The 19,564-nt window shown below is 47.5% G+C and overlaps 1 protein-coding gene across 1 annotated transcript in view; it reads left to right on the forward strand.

Annotated features, from left to right (window-relative positions):
• LOC311239327 (neuropilin and tolloid-like protein 1) overlaps positions 1-19,564 on the forward strand; it is a gene marked incomplete at its 5' end in the record, with an annotated part of 105,015 nt that overhangs the window by 18,544 nt on the left and 66,907 nt on the right. The window contains 2 exons of the mRNA XM_084327633.1: positions 2,447-2,581; positions 15,079-15,327. Of these exons, the coding sequence (XP_084183759.1) occupies positions 2,447-2,581; positions 15,079-15,327 (384 nt within the window). The remainder of the gene's footprint in view (positions 1-2,446; positions 2,582-15,078; positions 15,328-19,564) is intronic.

Below are 19,564 nucleotides of genomic sequence, written 5' to 3' on the forward strand. Positions count from 1 at the left end.
TTCAGTTTAGACATATGTACAATGTTCGTAGACGTAGTTACCATACAATATACAATACTGTGCAGTGTACTAATATACAATACTATATAGTGCAAGGCATAAATGGACGAGGTGCAGTTTAGGTACAATTCACAGTAGGTGTACGAGTTGTAGTGCAAATCCTTTATCAATAAATATAAAGTGTAAGTGTGTTTGTGTGATCTAAAGTGTGGAGAGTGGGTGCTGCAGTGTGTTGTTTGTTTGAGTGAGTGTGTGCGTGTGGGTGTGTGTGCTGTGTGCATTTGATGGTTGTTGCATAGTGATTATTGTTCGTTTAGCGATTATTGTTCGTTTAGCAGCCTGATGGCCTGGGGATAGAAGCTCCTTCTGAGTCTTTCTGTGCTCGCCATAAGACTCCGGTATCGCTTGCCTGACGGCAGCAGTTCAAAGAGGCAGTTGTTCGGGTGGCTCGAGTCCTTAATAATTCTCTTAGCCTTCCCCTTGCACCGCTTGTTGTAAATGTTCTGGAGGGTGGGAAGCCCCCCTCTAATTGTGCGTTCGGCTGAACGTGTCACTCTTTGTAGTCTGCTACGGTCTTGTGCAGTGCTATTCCCAAACCAGGAGGTGATGTTGCCGGTCAGGATGCTCTCTATTGTACATGAGTAGAAGTTCCTAAGGATCTTCTGACTGACTTGGAACTTCCTTAGGCGCCTGAGGAAGTAGAGGCGTTGTCGTGCCTTCTTCACAACACTGTCAATGTGTGTGGTCCATGTCAAGTCCTCGGATATGTGGGCTCCGAGGTACTTGAAACTGTTCACTCTCTCAACTGGTGCCCCGTCGATGCTGAGGGGGCTGTAGTCCTTGACCCCCGACCTCCTGAAGTCCACAATCATCTCTTTTGTTTTGCTGACGTTCAGGGAGAGGCAGTTCTCCTGACACCACTGTGACAGGTTCTCTACCTCTTCCAGGTAGGCCCTTTCGTCGTTGGCAGAGATCAGGCCCACCACTACTGTGTCATCAGCAAATTTGATGATGGTGTTGTTGTTCCGCTGTGCTACGCAGTCATGTGTGTACAGGGAGTAGAGGAGGGGGCTCAGAACACAGCCCTGGGGGGCCCCTATGTTGAGCGTGATGGATGAGGAGGTGCAGTTGCCGGCTCTTACCACCTGGGGTCTGCCCGTCAGGAAGTCCAGGACCCACTGGCACAGGTCATAGTTCAAGCCCAGGTCCCTGAGCTTGGCTATGAGTTTGGAGGGGACTATGGTATTGAATGCTGAGCTGTAGTCGATGAACAGCATTCTCACATAGTTCCCCTTCCTCTTGTCCAGATGTGATGCTGCTGTGTGCAGCACATGGGCTATGGCGTCCTCCGTGGACCTGTTGGGGCGATATGCAAATTGCAGAGGGTCCAGGTTGATGGGGAGGGAGGAACAGATGTAGCCCTTCACTAGCTTCTCAAAGCACTTCATGGCTATGGAGGTGAGGGCTACAGGGCGGTAGTCGTTGAGGCAAGCGGGCGTAGATTTTTTGGGTACAGGGATGATGGTGGATGGTTGGATGGTTGATCTTCTATGTTCAACATTCTAACAACAAACCCAACATTCACATTTTTGGCAGTTGTTAGAATGTTCGACACATTTGTACCACATGCACAAACCTGCTTGATTATTGCCCCAAATAGCATGCAAGTTGGACAAAGTGGGTATGTCTGGAAAGAAGAGACTTGTGGGTACCTATAAAACCAATGTTCACTCTGATATATTCATGTGAACAGCCAAGGGACCTTTTGGAAGATGAGCATGGCAGTTTTTTCTAGGCGAAAATTTTACATAATTTTGAATCATTGCCTATTAAAACCCCCTTCCCAACAGTTGGGCTTAATGAAAATGATACCAATGGAAAGCTTAGCTTCTCTAGTTTACAGGGATACCAATACCTTTGTGTTCGCTCAAATATTGAGCGCGCTATGGGCCAAGATATTTATTAATGGGCAGAACCTTGATTTTACATGGCGGCCATCTTGAAATCCATCATGATGACGTGGCCCCTACCCCAAAATGAAAGCTATGATGATGAGGAACACGTGGGAAAAATTTGGTGCTTTTGTCTGGCGCGTCCACATCCTTCTCAAATCTGGTGCTAAGCCACCGCACTAATAGTACATGTCGGGTATAAATACATGAATCTGACTCCATGTGACAATGAGCTAGCACTCTGTCACCTATGAAAACATATCATGGTATGGTATGATATGGTGTGGTATGGTATAGTATAGTGTGGTATGATGAAATATATATATATATCATGGTATTTCCAAAAGAGTATCATAGTATTTCCATTATTCTTTTGGACACTATGATGATAGTATATATGGGCATTACAGATGATACCTTTCAGCAGTACTTCAGCAGCAGCACTTCAGCACTTCAGCAGTACTTCATCTGTACCTTGCCATCTTTCCCTCCAGTGAATAACAACTCTGGGGTGACCCCTGCAGGCCAGTGTGGTACCTGGCTTAAAGACACCAATGGAGGATCCTTTACATCACCCAACTACCCCAACAAATACCCAGCAGAGAGAGAGTGCATCTACATCATAGAAGGTATTGTTATGTGTTCTGTAACCGCTGTGCTCTGTGGTTTGGTTGGTTTTCTTGGTTGGTTTGTGTGCATGCGACTCCTCTATCATTTCCTAACTCACACAGTTGGCTAAGCAGTGATTCTTGGCTGGATGCCAATGTCTGGACAACGTCTGATGGTACAGACGTTGATGTGTGTTTGTCTAAAGCTTGTAAAGCTGGGGAGGTCAGAGTCCCATGTCCAAATCAGAGTCATGAGGGTTGTCCCATCAATCAATCAATCAATCAATCAATCAATCAATCAATCAAATTTATTTATATAGCACATTTAGACATGACACTTGTCAACCAAAGTGCTTCACATAGCTAAGAACAAAGAAAAGTATAGAATAAACAGAAAATAAAAACAACCAACGGATAGACAAGGAAACAGAACAACACGTCAACAAGCAAGGCGAGAGTCAAAGTGAGTCAGGGAAGGCCAGGCGGTATAGGTGGGTTTTGAGTTTCCATTTAAAAGACTTGATGGAGGGGGCAGATTGAATGGACATGGGGATGCTGTTCCAGAGGTCAGGGGCTGCGACCGCAAAAGCATGCCCCCCCCCCCCCCTAATTCAGTCATGATGAGGGTTGTCCCGTGTCCACATCAGAGTCATGAGGGTTGTCCCGTGTGCCTCTATACTTTAGGCAACTGGCTTGTCCTTCCGCGTTCCCGTTTTGCGCTCTGATTGGCCACGCACGTTTCTGGTCATGTGACATGTGCGCCAATCGTGGGACGGCAAGTTTTTGCACGGTTAAGCTTAGGCACTCTTTCAAAGTTGGTTAAGGTTAGAGTTTGTCTTAGAGCATGGCGATAGAACGCTAGGTAGTTTGCAGGCTGTTCGACGCGGAAATGGGCAAAGACACAGCTCGTCACGCTATTGGGCGCACATGTCACATGACCAGAAACGTGCGTGGCCAATCAGAGCACAAAACGGGAACGCGGAAGGACAAGCCAGTTGCCTAAAGCATAGACGTGTCCCGTGTCCACATCAGAGTCATGAGAGTTGTCCCGTGTCCACATCAGAGTCATGAGGGTTGTCCCGTGTCCCACATCAGAGTCATGAGAGTTGTCCCGTGTCCACATCAGAGTCATGAGGGTTGTCCCGTGTCCACTTCAGAGTCATGAGAGTTGTCCCGTGTCCACGTCAGAGTCATGAGGGTTGTCCCGTGTCCCACATCAGAGTCATGAGGGTTGTCCCGTGTCCACATCAGAGTCATGAGGGTTGTCCCGTGTCCCACATCAGAGTCATGAGGGTTGTCCCGTGTCCACATCAGAGTCATGAGAGTTGTCCCGTGTCCACATCAGAGTCATGAGAGTTGTCCCGTGTCCCACATCAGAGTCATGAGGGTTGTCCTGTGTCCACATCAGAGTCATGAGGGTTGTCCCGTGTCCCACATTGGAGTCATGAGAGTTGTCCCGTGTCCACATCAGAGTCATGAGGGTTGTCCCGTGTCCCACATCAGAGTCATGAGGGTTGTCCCGTGTCCACATCAGAGTCATGAGAGTTGTCCCGTGTCCACATCAGAGTCATGAGAGTTGTCCCGTGTCCCACATCAGAGTCATGAGGGTTGTCCTGTGTCCACATCAGAGTCATGAGGGTTGTCCCGTGTCCCACATCAGAGTCATGAGGGTTGTCCCGTGTCCACATCAGAGTCATGAGGGTTGTCCCGTGTCCCACATCGGAGTCATGAGAGTTGTCCCATGTCCACATCAGAGTCATGAGGGTTGTCCCGTGTCCCACATTGGAGTCATGAGAGTTGTCCCGTGTCCACATCAGAGTCATGAGGGTTGTCCCGTGTCCCACATCGGAGTCATGAGAGTTGTCCCGTGTCCCACATCAGAGTCCTGAGGGTTGTCCCGTGTCCACATCGGAGTCATGAGGGTTGTCCCGTGTCCACATCAGAGTCAGGCCAGTGTTTCTAGTTGCGGCGGCACGATAGTTAGATAACCTAGGTGGTTTTCTTGCACCTAGCTAGCTAATATAGCTAACGTTACCATGCATCATCATCGTCCCCTGTCAAAAGCCCAATATTAAAGCTGCCAAAAACTGGACAATCAATAATTTAACCCTTGTGTCTGAAAACTAAAGTGTTACTGTTACAAAGGATCAGATTAAACCGAATATATATATTTATTGATTGATATATATTGCATAGTATTTGTATATCGTTTGATATCCCTTGTATATTCCTTGTACATATACACGGAATATCCCTTTAGCCTACTACAGACCATAATATTTCATTCTCCTATTGGACAGCGGTCCACAGGCGCCAGAGCCATGCCTCCGGAGTCAGGTTCAAAGTCACCGTCAAGACATGTCTGTGCATGCCCGGCCTTGCCCAGGGATACGAGACAGAAATGTCATTGGCACTAGTTTGTTCACCGTGCATATAAATATGGCGCAGGTGAATACAGAAGCGCTTAGTCTAAGAGTTACCCAATAAGTTGAAGCCTCACCCACGATACTCCGTGCGGTGAAGTATGGCCTGTTTGGCCCCAGAATAGAGCATTGAGACCGCGTGCGAATTAATAACTGAATTGTCAGAGTTTGGCGCTATACCGTCGAGTGCGACATATTTCTATTAAGTCAGTAATAGTCTATTTGTGTATAGTGTATCGTGCGGCTAAAGTTCTACAGTGACCAGCATCACCAACGCTTCCTCGTACCAGCTAGAGTTCTTATCCAGGCTGGGCTGCTTTCATGGCGCTTTCACCCGAGGAGACCTAGACGAGAACTGTGTGGACATGTACACTGGATTAATCTACCCGACGACTACATAGCCCTTTGCGGCTGGATTATATTTGTTTTGGTCCTGTGATTTATGGAGCGGAGAATCGCCGACGCCTGCACGTGTTGGATTTACCCTGTGAGGAGCCAAGTCGAGTCCGCGCCTCAGAGAGCCTGAGGCCGGCTAGCTTTCTTCACTGTGGAGCTACAGTCTACGGAGAACAGCTGTATTCGTCTGTGGATCAAGAGGCTATTGCACCGTCTCCTGTACTTGGAGTCTCCTTAGTCATCGTTGACCAGACTCTCTACTACCGACAGATCCTCTACCCCTGCTGGCTTACAACCAGGGGGACCCTTCCAGTATCTCCCGCTATATATTACTAGTGTACCATAGATATAATTCCCTAAGATTCACGTTGTATAATTACCTCCTGCGTAACCAGAGAATGGACATTCATTGTTGATTTGCCTACGCACATTCCTTTGCCTTACAAGTGCATTCAAAGTATAATAGAGAAGTATTATGTACCTTTTGCTGCAATAAATACTTAAAGACAACTTTGTGTAGAACCGGTTCATTGTGGGAAGTGTTCATTATATTTATATATCATGTACTGTATGGCCAGTAATTAAAGTACATAAAGCGGTAGTGGTTTAATGATACCATACTTATCAATACAGTCAGGGAATTGTACCCCTCAGTTACAATTGGTCCTTCGAGCCGGAGGGTAACTAGTGTAATATTAATATAGTGGTATTAATATTGACATGGCCTATGATGAACACTCCACAAAACGGTTCTCCTAAAGTAGATCGCCCGCAGCGTAGACGGCAGACACCTCAGTACTTAGAGGATTACGTTGCCAATATACTACCTAGCCTTCTACAGACGGTAAACGCGGAAAAAGTAGATAGTAAAATTATGTCCGACCCTATCGCCCAGGCTACCCCGCCAATAGAGGCCCTAGTGGGTTCTAACGTAACTGACCAAGCTCACGGTAGGGACCAGGAGGGACCTGACACGACTTTACCCCCCGCCAAGACCGAAGAAGTAGTCCCCGGAGAGCTCCAGGATAAAGACAGCCCTCCAGGGATGGAACTCTACCCGCTACAAGAAGAAGAGAGCACCCCGGAGATGGATCTCCAGGACTCGCCACAGGAGAACAGATCTCCAACGAGTACTGCCAGGAGCGGATCACCTCAACCAGCGTCTTCCCCCAGCGAGGCGGACAAGATGCTGGCACAGGCATTCCTCGCCAGCCTAGCAGCCTCAACAGAGCGCGATCGACTCCAAGCACAGACGCTTAGTGAGCGCGAACATTCTTCCATGGAAAGAGAACGCCTTCAGGCACAGCAACGGAGCGAAGAAGATCGTATACGTCTAGAGATTAGACGCCTTCAGACGGAAGAGAATATGAGAAGGGACCGGGCCGAAGCCCAGCGCGCCGCCGCCGGTGCCCAAAGAGAAGCAGAGCGCGACCTCGCTCTCACCAAGCGCGAAGCCGAGCGCGACCGATTACAAGCGCAGATAATGGAGCAGCTGATCACCAGGGCAACACCCCCTCCCTCCGCACGGGGTTCCAGGGCCTCGTCAAGACAAGGGTCAAGGGCACCCTCCCCTACCCGATCAAGCGACCCTGAGCCCGACCACCAGAGAGAGCCTATACCCCCCTCCGAACTCCTTCCCCGACCGGTCCACGCGAGACCCAGCTACAAGGAAGAAACGGTCTACACCGCGGAGAGGCTAAATAGACGACTACAGGATCTAGAGGACCTGCCAGAGGAAGAAGAAGAGGGAGAGGAGGAGAGGCAAGCCCGACAGCAGCACAGTACTCCACAGGACCAGGAGGTCCAGTACAGCCCAGGCTCTACCCCCGCGGCTCTGCGCTACAGACCCCCGACTCAATTCACGGGTGAGCTTGACGCACGACCAGCCCAGAGGAATAGCACCTGGATACGCGGGCCATGGTACCCAGCAGGTACCAGCCCACCAAGAGGCGTAAGAGGAGACTCGCCTAGGAGGCCTCTCTTCCAACGCTCACCGATGTGCCAGCCATCCATGGCATCATACATTGGCACACCGACGTTTCCGGACTTCACCCACGAGAACAGAGCACAGTACACGGAGCTACGAATGTGCTTAGAGACAATGATGTCCGATGTAGCTGATGAACCGTACAAGTATGCTATCCTACTGAAGCACCTCAAGGTGCCCCGAGCGCACAATATAGCGCTGGCCTATGCCACCTCTACTACCCCATACACAGCAGCTCTAGCAGCACTCGACCAAAGATATGGACGCATATGGGACTACGTAATACAAGAGATAAGGCATATTGACCGCCTACCCCCAGCCACAGACAATCGCTCACTAGATGACCTGTCTATCAAGGTACAATCTCTGGTAGGGATGCTGGGGGCGCAAAGAGAAAAGGGTATGCACGAACTGTACGCAAACTCTAATGTCGAGAGGATTTTAGAGAAGCTTCCGCCCGCCCGACAAGAGCGCTTCAGGCGGCAAAAAGACCACCGTGATCCTAACGGTCCCGAGCCATCCCTCCTAGACCTAGCCGACTTCCTGGCGAGAGAAGTCAACAGCCTACGGTTGGATACGCTCATGCGGAGCACCCCAAGCTCCAGAGAGGGACCTAGGAGAGCAAACGATGGCCGAAGATTGGTGACCGTCATGCACCAATCAGAATCAGTACCGAGCAGCAAGAACCACAGTACCCCCTCGATGAAAGAGAAGTGGAAGATGGTGTGCCCGTACTGCGAAAAGGAACACTGGTTGTCACAATGTGACACGTTCAAGAAGATGACCGCCGACGAGGTGAGTCAATGGATAAAGTCCAACCGACGCTGTTACCGATGTGCGCGCAGTCACATGGCAGCCGATTGCCGCTTAAAGAAGAGGTGTAATCGGTGTGACGGAGCCCACCTAGATGTCCTACACGACAGTAACAGAAGAAAGCCCGCACCCTCAAGCAGCACAAAGGCAAGTGTTATGTACATTGACCCCGCCAGCAGCGGGGGCGCCCGGGTGCTCTTAAAGGTGGTCCGCGTAACACTGAGTTACCAAGATAAGGTCATGGACACTTACGCCGTCCTTGACGACGGGTCAGAGAAGACCCTTCTCCTCGCGTCCGCTGCGGCCCAGCTGGGGCTGCGGGGGAGCGAAAACCAGATGACGATTCGGACAATAAGAAGAGATCTAAAGACGATAAAGGGCGAGAATGTCTCCTTCACTATCGCAGCAAGCGGGCAGCCAGAGAGACGGTATAGGATTACTAATGCTTTCACCAGCCAAGAAATAGGCCTGTCGCAGTACACCTACCCCATCGCCAAGCTGATGGATAAATATGTGCACCTGCGTCAACTACCTATACCGCTCATAGACGGTGCCACCCCGACCCTGCTGATAGGCTCCGACCATGCAGACCTCATCGTCCCGATTGACCGGGTCCACACAGGGCCCAGAGGCTGTCCTGCAGCAGTCGAGACCCGCCTAGGATGGACATTACAAGGCCCCCTCGCTAAGTCTCTTAACCGAACAGCAGCCACTAACTGCCTCCACTCCAGAGTGACAGAAGAAGACACCACCCTCCTACAGCATGTCGAGAGGCTATGGACACTAGAGACAATGCCCTTTAAGAACGAAAAGAAAGACATTCGTTCCAAGGAAGACATTTACGCTATAGCACTCCTCGAGCAGGGGACAAAGAGAGTCAAAGTCAACTGAGTGATGAGATACGCAACTCCACTCCTGAGGCGAGAGGGTATGCCTACCTTCCACGCCCCAAAAGAAGCGACGGAGCGGTATCTATTGAACACAGAGCGGCGCCTAGCCAGAGACCCTGCTCAAGAGACTGTGTACCGCGCTGAGATTAACAAGCTAATCACAGCGGGACACATAAAGAAAATTGACATTAAAGAGGCCGATCAGACGACCGAATCATGGTACGTGCCGCACCACAAAGTCCACCACAACGGCAAGGATCGTATTGTGTTCAACTGCAGCTACCAGATCGGATCACAAAATCTGAATAAAGAGCTCTTGCCCGGCCCGACACTCGGCCCCTCTCTACTAGGCGTGTTACTACGTTTCCGCCAAGACAAGGTGGCCATCAGCGGCGACATCAAAGGGATGTTCCTGCAGGTGAGACTAGTGGAGGAGGACAAGCCCCTGCTGCGGTTCCTATGGAGAGAGAGGATCGGGGATGAGCAACCAGCCATCTATCAATGGGAAGTCCTCCCTTTCGGAACCACATGCAGCCCATGCTGTGCTACGTTTGCACTGCAAAAACACGTCGCAGAGGACCCAGCAGCTGATGAAGAGGTCCGACAAAGTGTAGGAAATAGTTTCTACGTGGACAACTGCCTGCAAAGCGTCTCGACGCCAGAAGAAGCCGAGGCCCTTCTGCTCAGGCTCCGCGCCTCCCTGATCAAAGGCGGCTTTGATCTCGGGCAGTGGGCCAGCAGCGACCCGCAAGTATTGCGCAGCCTCTCCCCCGAGGACAGGGCAGCAAGCGGCGAGACCTGGATGGCGACCATCCCAGGAGAGGCCCAGGAAATGACATTGGGACTGGTCTGGCGCTTCAAAACAGACTCGCTCCATTATAAACACACACCCCTGACCAAGGAGCAGGGAAGGTCGACTGCACTACCGACCACCAGACGGAGTGTATACAGAACACTCGCCAGACAATATGACCCGTTGGGATGTATTCTACCTTACACCACCAGGGCAAAGATGATTGTAAGAGCGTTATGAGACAAGGACCAGGGCTGGGACGACCCCATACCCGAACACCTTGCATCCACATGGAGAGAGTGGGAGACGGAACTCAGCTCACTCCCAGGTGTCAACATACGCCGCAGCTACTTCCCACCCACAGTGAGGCCGGAGACGTGCCAGATGGACCTGCACGTCTTCAGCGACGCCTCCGAAGTAGCCTACGGTTCGGTGGCCTACTTGCGTGCCCGAGAGGAGGGAGGAGAAATACATACTGCTTTCATCCTGGCTCGCTCAAGAATAGCCCCACGAAAGCAACAATCTATCCCGCGTCTAGAGCTCTGCGCAGCCCTAGCAGGAGCGCAACTCGCCACGTTAATCCAAAGTGAACTCACCATTCCGGTGCAAAGAACAATCTTGTGGTCAGACTCCACGACAGTACTCACATGGATCCGGTCTGATTCGTGCAGATACAAGGTCTTCGTGGGAGTCAGAGTCACAGAGATTCAAGATTTAACAGAAGTAGCAAGCTGGAGGTATGTGGACACAAAACACAACCCAGCTGACGTCATCACCCGGGGAATGTCCCTGGATGACCTCACCCGTCACAACCTATACAGTGACGGGCCAGAGTTCCTCAAGCTCCCGGAAGAAGAGTGGCCTACACCCACCCCACGGCAAGCGAGTAAAGAGGAGGCCGAAAACAAGAAATCTATGTTCTGTGGATTGAACACACTCGTCTCCACAGACCCCGACATAGACGATTGCCTCACCCTAGAGAGTGCGCAGCTAAAGACATTCCTGTGGCACCACCCAGAGGTTCAGCTCACTACTGACATTACAGCAGCTGACTACGAAGAAGCAGAACTTCTTCTACTACAACGAGCCCAGAGAGACTCGTTCCCCGATGAGCTAGACTGTCTACAGGGAGCAAAGCCCGTCCCATCAGACAGCAGACTGCTCCACCTAGCCCCCGAGAGCGACGCACATGGTCTCATCAGAGTGGGTGGTCGTCTGCGGAGAGCTCCAGACTTACCGGATGACGTCAAGTACCCGATAGTCTTAAACAGCCGACACAAGGTCACAGAGCTGATCATAAAGAAATACGACGAGGATGTGCATCACGCCGGGGCAGAGAGAGTCTTCGCGGAGATCAGACGTCGTTATTGGATACTGCAAGGGAGAGAAGCAGTGCGGCGCTTCCAGCGAACCTGTCTAGACTGTCGTAAGTGGCGAGCGCAGCCCAGTATACCCCGGATGGCTGACCTACCTCCCTGTCGCCTCCGACTCGGCGACAAGCCTTTTCACTCCACCGGTATGGACTGTTTCGGCCCGCTGTATATAAAGAAAGGAAGAGGAACCGAGAAGCGGTGGGGTATTGTATTCAAATGCATGACCACCCGAGCGATGCATATAGAACTCCTTCCAACCATGAGCACAGACTCATTCCTTATGGCCTTCCGAAGATTCACATCGCGGAAAGGCAAACCGTCTATATTATTGTCTGATCACGGGACAAACTTCAAAGGCGGAGAAAGAGAGCTGAGAGAGAGCTTCCAAGCTATGGGCCCAGAACTTAAGACCCACCTCGCTCCATCCCAGATTGACTTCCAGTTTAATCCCCCGAACGCACCTCACTTCGGTGGAACTTGGGAACGAGAAGTACGTTCAATAAAGACAGCCCTGTACACCGTGCTTGGGGCCCAGACCGTGGCGGAAGAAGTCCTAATGACAGTCCTCACGGAGATCGAGGGAGTATTGAACTCAAAGCCCCTCGGTTACGTCTCAAGTGATGTAGCAGATGTCGACCCAGTCACCCCCAACACACTCTTGATGGGGCGGCTGGACCCCGCGCTACCGCAGACAATGTACAGGCCTGAAGAAGCGAACGGCCGAAGAATGTGGAGGTACAGTCAAGTATTGGCTGACAAGTTTTGGAACAGCTTCCTACTCCACTATCTACCGTCTCTACAGACCCGCCAGAAATGGGTGAAAGAGAGAGACAATTTGACAGAAGGAACAGTCGTCATGATTATCGACCAGTCACTACCCCGAGCTATGTGGCCGGCTGGCCGCGTAAGCAAAGTGATCACCGGTGCCGACGGAAAGGTCCGAGCAGCCGAAGTGCTCGTCCAAGGACGGATCTACACCCGACCCGTGGCGAGGCTAATAGAACTGCCAAGGCTCCCCGATACTATCGATGACGACCATGACCCCATGACTTTGTGAACTGACCGACCCCTCACAACAGACATTGAGTAGTGGACAGTGCGGTTAATCTGTCTCTGCTTAGCTAATTAGGTGGGACTAATTAGGGGGCGGCTGTTACAAAGGATCAGATTAAACCGAATATATATATTTATTGATTGATATATATTGCATAGTATTTGTATATCGTTTGATATCCCTTGTATATTCCTTGTACATATACACGGAATATCCCTTTAGCCTACTACAGACCATAATATTTCATTCTCCTATTGGACAGCGGTCCACAGGCGCCAGAGCCATGCCTCCGGAGTCAGGTTCAAAGTCACCGTCAAGACATGTCTGTGCATGCCCGGCCTTGCCCAGGGATACGAGACAGAAATGTCGTTGGCACTAGTTTGTTCACCGTGCATATAAATATGGCGCAGGTGAATACAGAAGCGCTTAGTCTAAGAGTTACCCAATAAGTTGAAGCCTCACCCACGATACTCCGTGCGGTGAAGTATGGCCTGTTTGGCCCCAGAATAGAGCATTGAGACCGCGTGCGAATTAATAACTGAATTGTCAGAGTTTGGCGCTATACCGTCGAGTGCGACATATTTCTATTAAGTCAGTAATAGTCTATTTGTGTATAGTGTATCGTGCGGCTAAAGTTCTACAGTGACCAGCATCACCAACGCTTCCTCGTACCAGCTAGAGTTCTTATCCAGGCTGGGCTGCTTTCATGGCGCTTTCACCCGAGGAGACCTAGACGAGAACCGTGTGGACATGTACACTGGATTAATCTACCCGACGACTACATAGCCCTTTGCGGCTGGATTATATTTGTTTTGGTCCTGTGATTTATGGAGCGGAGAATCGCCGACGCCTGCACGTGTTGGATTTACCCTGTGAGGAGCCAAGTCGAGTCCGCGCCTCAGAGAGCCTGAGGCCGGCTAGCTTTCTTCACTGTGGAGCTACAGTCTACGGAGAACAGCTGTATTCGTCTGTGGATCAAGAGGCTATTGCACCGTCTCCTGTACTTGGAGTCTCCTTAGTCATCGTTGACCAGACTCTCTACTACCGACAGATCCTCTACCCCTGCTGGCTTACAACCAGGGGGACCCTTCCAGTATCTCCCGCTATATATTACTAGTGTACCATAGATATAATTCCCTAAGATTCAGGTTGTATAATTACCTCCTGCGTAACCAGAGAATGGACATTCATTGTTGATTTGCCTACGCACATTCCTTTGCCTTACAAGTGCATTCAAAGTATAATAGAGAAGTATTGTGTACCTTTTGCTGCAATAAATACTTAAAGACAACTTTGTGTAGAACCGGTTCATTGTGGGAAGTGTTCATTATATTTATATATCATGTACTGTATGGCCAGTAATTAAAGTACATAAAGCGGTAGTGGTTTAATGATACCATACTTATCAATACAGTCAGGGAATTGTACCCCTCAGTTACAGTTACACTCTTACCATTAGGGGACTACATTTATTCAACCTCAGCCCTGATCATAACCAATTTATTTTTAGATTTTTAGTTTTTTTGTAATGTCAGATTAAAAATGAAATACTCCCACTTTGCTGAAAAGAGTTTCTGTAAAATCTGACATTACAAAAAAACTAGAAATCCATCGAAATCAGTGTTGCTAATCATTGACACATGCTAGCCTGTAATATTCCCCCCCAGAAAAATTCACTTTGCATTTGATATATTGAAAATATTTACATTTTTGTGTATTTTTTAGCAATAATTTGTGATGTCATCACAAACACTGGTATTTAAAGGGTAACAAATGCAGGAAATTAAGTCTTTGTAACAAGAAAAATCCTGGTGGGGGACCCCCAGACCCCTGCTTAAAAAGTGGCCTGACTGGGGCTATATTTCACACTATATTTCCCGGCCTGAATGATTTCCCAAGTCCGGCCCTGGTTGTTAGTAGTGAGTAGTTGTTAGTAGTGAGTACAGACAGGTTGTTAGTAGTGAGTATAGAGGGTTGTTAGTAGTGAGCTGCAGAGGGTTGTTAGTAGTGAGTACAGAGGGTTGTCAGTAGTGAGTATAGAGGGTTGTTAGTAGTGAGTACAGAGGATTGTTAGTAGTGAGCTGCAGAGGGTTGTTAGTAGTGAGTACAGAGGGTTGTTAGTAGTGAGTACAGAGGGTTGTTAGTAGTGAGTATAGAGGGTTGCTAGTAGTGAGTACAGAGGGTTGTTAGTAGTGAGTATAGAGGGTTGTTAGTTGTGAGTACAAAGGGTTGTCAGTAGTGAGTATAGAGGGTTGTTAGTAGTGAGTATAGAGGGTTGTTAGTAGTGAGCTGCAGAGGGTTGTTAGTAGTGAGTATAGAGGGTTGTTAGTAGTGAGTATAGAGGGTTGTTAGTAGTGAGTATAGAGGGTTGTTAGTAGTGAGTACAGAGGGTTGTCAGTAGTGAGTACAGAGGGTTGTCAGTAGTGAGTACAGAGGGTTGTCAGTAGTGAGCTGCAGAGGGTTGTTAGTAGTGAGTACAAAGGGTTGTTAGTAGTGAGTACAGAGGGTTGTTAGTAGTGAGTACAGAGGGTTGTTAGTAGCGAGTACAGAGGGTTGTTAGTAGTGAGTACAGAGGGTTGTTAGTAGTGAGTACAGAGGGTTCTTAGTAGTGAGTACAGAGGGTTGTTAGTAGTGAGTACAGAGGGTTGTTATAGTGAGTACAGAGGGTTGTAGTTCAGTGGTTCTGAATTGGGTGCTCTCTCTTCTTCCTCTCCTTCTCTCTGATTCCGCTCCCTCCTCATTCATCAACTCCTCCTCTACCTCCCTCCCCTCTCCTCTTCCTCCTCCAGCCTCCCCTAGGCAGTGTATCGACCTCTTCTTTGACGACACGTACTCCATCGAGCCGTCCTGGGACTGCAAGTTCGACCACATCGAGGTCCGCAACGGCCCCTTTAGTTTCTCCCCCATCATCGGTCGCTACTGTGGCCAGGAGAGCCCGTCCTACGTGCGCTCCAGCGGGAGGTACCTGTACATCAAGTTCGTAGCCGATGGGGAGCTGGAGGCCACCGGGTTCTCCGCCCGATACAACTTCACGGGAGGTGAGTCTTTGGAACCCTGGAGGCAGGGCTAGAGTAAAGATGAATCCACCGCCGGTGAACTCATTAACTGCCCTGGGTCACCAGGGTTCTGAGCCTCTAGAGGTTCTAAGTACACCAGCCTGCCCTGGTCTCTCTCTGTAACATAAACTGCATTTTATGAATCAAATGTATTTATATTTATTTATTCATAACCACATGTTACGAATCAAATAGCTTAAAATAGCTTATAGGCCTATATAAAAAAAATTTCCCACTAGAGCTCTTTAAAGACGGCTCGTTGAAAACACTATATAAAAAGAATGAACTAAATGTTGATAATAAGCTTCAATCATCTATTTGGTCAATTACACGTCTTGCAACCAAGTCTTACAACCTTAGAAATATAGGTCTTTATATAGAATGTCTGATCACTAAGTGTGTCTGACTAACGTACAGGTACCTTATGTAAGTTATATGTTACAGGTATCAGAATATGGCACCTGGTAGCAGAGATATATTTACCTATAAAACAGGTTAATGTTGGTTAGAAGAAATAGAGAAGTCAGACGTGATGTTCTTTCAACGAGGCATCTCTGAATTATCTTTATTTCAACAACATTTGTCATCATCATTTGTCATTATACATTTCAACAGCATTGTCCTTTTAAATGTAGTTACCAATCATTACATACTGTACATGTAATTACTTATGCCATAATGCATATTTGTTGTGTCTTAATCTAAGCACATGGAAGGGAGCAGTCTCATCTGTTCCTCTTAAGACATTGTTATTTTCCTTGTCTGTCAACCAGTTCAAATACCATCAATATCTATTAAGCATTCACTATCATCAGTCTATCATCAGTCATATCCCCAATATAGTACACAGAAACACCTTGTACTTCTGTGTCACTATTATTCTAGACATATTGGGATGGAGCAGTCTCATCTGTCTCATCTCAGTCTAAACATTGCTATTTGGGATGGAGCAGTCTCATCTGTCTCATCTCAATCTACATCAGATCTACTACACACCGTCTGATCCAACATACATTCCAAAGAAACACCTTGTATCTCGGTGTCACTCTCGTTTGTATTTAACTCCCAAGTTTGGTTGGGTCATTTATTAACTTGCATCGAAAGTGCATTTGTTATGTATCTATGTGCTCTAAGCATAACTAGGACTTGCATACAGTATAATAGTAACCGTGACAATACATCGTAACCATTAGTATATCTACAACTACATGAAAGAGAGAGAGAGAGAGAGAGAGAGAGAGAGAGAGAGAGAGAGCGAGAGAGAGAGAGCGCACAAGGGACCAAGCTAACCACCAAGTGTCTAGCTAACGTCCAGCTAGTGTGAGCTAATGTAATTTCCCTCTAACAGTCTTTAACACTTGTACATGTACACAATATATACATTTACTAAACAGCAATTCCACCCAAACAGTATGTACTTCAAAACATAAACCTCCTCACCAAATGGAGATGTAATACCCCAACACTTAACGACCAATGTGTTACACGAGGATCGACGTCATTTCATGACGGTCAACTTCTTCAAACAATTCTTTACTCAATGTCTTAAACTCTTAAACTCGACCCAAACATAAACTCAGTGGGCTCTAGATATTTAGTCTACAATTAACAACATTTCTGTGTGCTTTGTAAAGTATTACCCACCTATAAAACAGGTTAATGTTGGTTAGAAGAAATAGAGAAGTCAGACGTGATGTTCTTTCAACGAGGCATCTCTGAATTATGAGAGTGCCCTCGTCATGTGCGCCCTAGACAGCGAAGCTACGGCTTCAAAAGGCGAAGTAGTTTAACACCAGTCCTATACTGCCACCTATTGACCAAAGTTATATTGTTGTTTTTAGGTGACAACCAATATAATGACACTACCTGGGTTTAACAGGGAAAATACAATATAAGCACTCTCAAAACATTGTGACACATCACTAATCAATTACACTAACGTGATACCACTTTAGTGGCCATCACATATACTTCACCTGTGTATACTACTATACTGTATACTTTACTTACTCATAGTATATATTCAGATTCCAAGTGTTATTGACCATATTTATTGTAATGTATAATATAAGTGATAGGGCAGACAGACCCTCATCTGCACCTTTGATCACACTGCCTACTTGCTCATATTCAGAGTTAATTATATTGTTTACACTGCTTATTTTTACTTTTCTACTGCACTATAATTTTATTGCCTATATTTATGTCTTCTACTATTACCCTGCCCATACTCCCACATGCTGCTATGATGCCTGAATTTCCCCAAGGGGACCAATAAAGGAATATCTTATCTTATCTTATCTTAAAAGTCACAATGTTTTTCAAAGTGAACTCATTTGAGATAACGAAAAACATGTTTTGCTGTAATCCAGTGCTCCTCTGTGGGGTCAGCAAAATGCTGTGACAATTTGCTCACTACAAAACATAGGTCAGGGCGAGTACATGTTGTCAAATAAATGAGGCTACCCACAGCTTCTCTGTACATTTTTACATCTGTCAGTTTCTGAGCATCCTCCTGGTAGTCTATTTTTTGATCACATGGTGTCTCCCTTGATCTACATTCTTGCATGTCAAAACATTTCAGGATCTTTTCCACATATCTCTTCTGGGATATTTTTACACAATTGGCAGACTGTTCAAAGTACATGCCTAGAAAATGCTTTAACCTGCCAAGGTCTTTCATTTTGAATCTGGTGGAGAGCATACCTTTCACCTGTTCTAGGTTTCTAGCGTTGTCTGCTGCGATGATGAAATCATCCACCCAAATGACGATTATCACTTTTCCTGACTCTTTTGACTCCCTTGAGTAAACACAGGGGTCTACTGGGTTCTGTAGGAAGTGATCTTCAATGAGACATGTGTGAAGCATCTCGTTCCAATTTCGCCCAGACTATTTCAGGCCGTAAATGGATTTTTCTAGCTTGCACACTAGCTTCTCTCCTTTCTTTTCGTAACCTTCAGGTTGTTCCATATATATCTCCCTATCTATGGGTGCGTGCAGATAGGCTGTCTTCACATCCATCTGATGTAGAATCAAATTGTCCTCAGCTGCTTTCTGCATCACTACCCTTACACTGGTCAGATTGGCTGTGGGGGAGAATGTTTTTCCCTCCCACTGTCTGTCTGCCCTCTGCGAATCAAAAAAATATGACAAATGAAGTAATAGGGGAAAATTTGAAGGTGGTGGACAATGTACACAGTCAGACAGTGGATGGCGTGGTTGGAAGTGATGGAGGGGTGGGCTCTCAGGATAAGAAAGGAGTGACAAGTTTGGTCATAGAAGACACAGGTTCCTCTCAGTCCAGTATGGACGAGGATGAAGTTGAAAAACAATGGGGTGAGATTGAAAAACAATGGGGGGATGACATCTCAAGTGTTGAGGAAGATGAGTTCCCAAATGCTTCTCAAGTGTCTGATTCACAACGGAAAAAATGTTATGCAGTCAGGCAGATACAGAAGTTCCTGCACACAACAAAAAATTTGAGAAGTGTCAAAGTGGAAGATTTTTTTGAAGATTTGGAGATGTTTATTTTTTCAGCAAGGACTCAAATGAGGTCGAAGAACAATGGGGGGTACACTTCCCAGGAAGTTTTTAGACTGAGAAAGATTGTGCAGAAGCTCAAAAAACTGGATAATATAATGTTATCATGATAATAGAGCTTCTGATGTGTGGAGCCCGGCTGGACATTCAGGAAGGGAGTAGACCTGGGCTTGGACAGTGTCTGCAAGCAGTTGGGACAATGACACTGAAAGATGTTGTGAATGTAGCCGGGTCAGAGGAAGTGGCTTCTTTATTGGGGCTGAGGACGGCCTGTCACAACAGGGTCTGTCTGGACGATTGGACTGAAGCGCGGAGCATCAGGGAACAATACCTGTTGCAGGATTATTTCGGTGGAACGGAAGGTCCTGATGAAGGGGATCTTTTTTTTCATGAACTGGATATAAAAACTGACACAAATGGACTGACGGGACCCTTTTGGGTTGCTCATATGTTGTTCTTGATGACATATTATGTGTTGAATGGAAGTATGGATACTTTTTTTGTTTGGGTGGAGCTTCAATGTTTTTTTGTTGTGTTGCAGACGGACAGGTGTAGTTTAGCATTTTTTTTATTGTGAGATCTCATGTGGTTTTAAGTGTGATGGGGACATATGTTGCCCGATATAATGTGTAGTTAGTTGTTTTAATTGTATTGACATACGCATTGTACATTGTAATG

This window comes from Notolepis coatsorum (assembly GCF_963971535.1).
Source record: "Notolepis coatsorum genome assembly, chromosome: 13".
Taxonomy (NCBI): Eukaryota; Metazoa; Chordata; class Actinopteri; order Aulopiformes; family Paralepididae; genus Notolepis; species Notolepis coatsorum.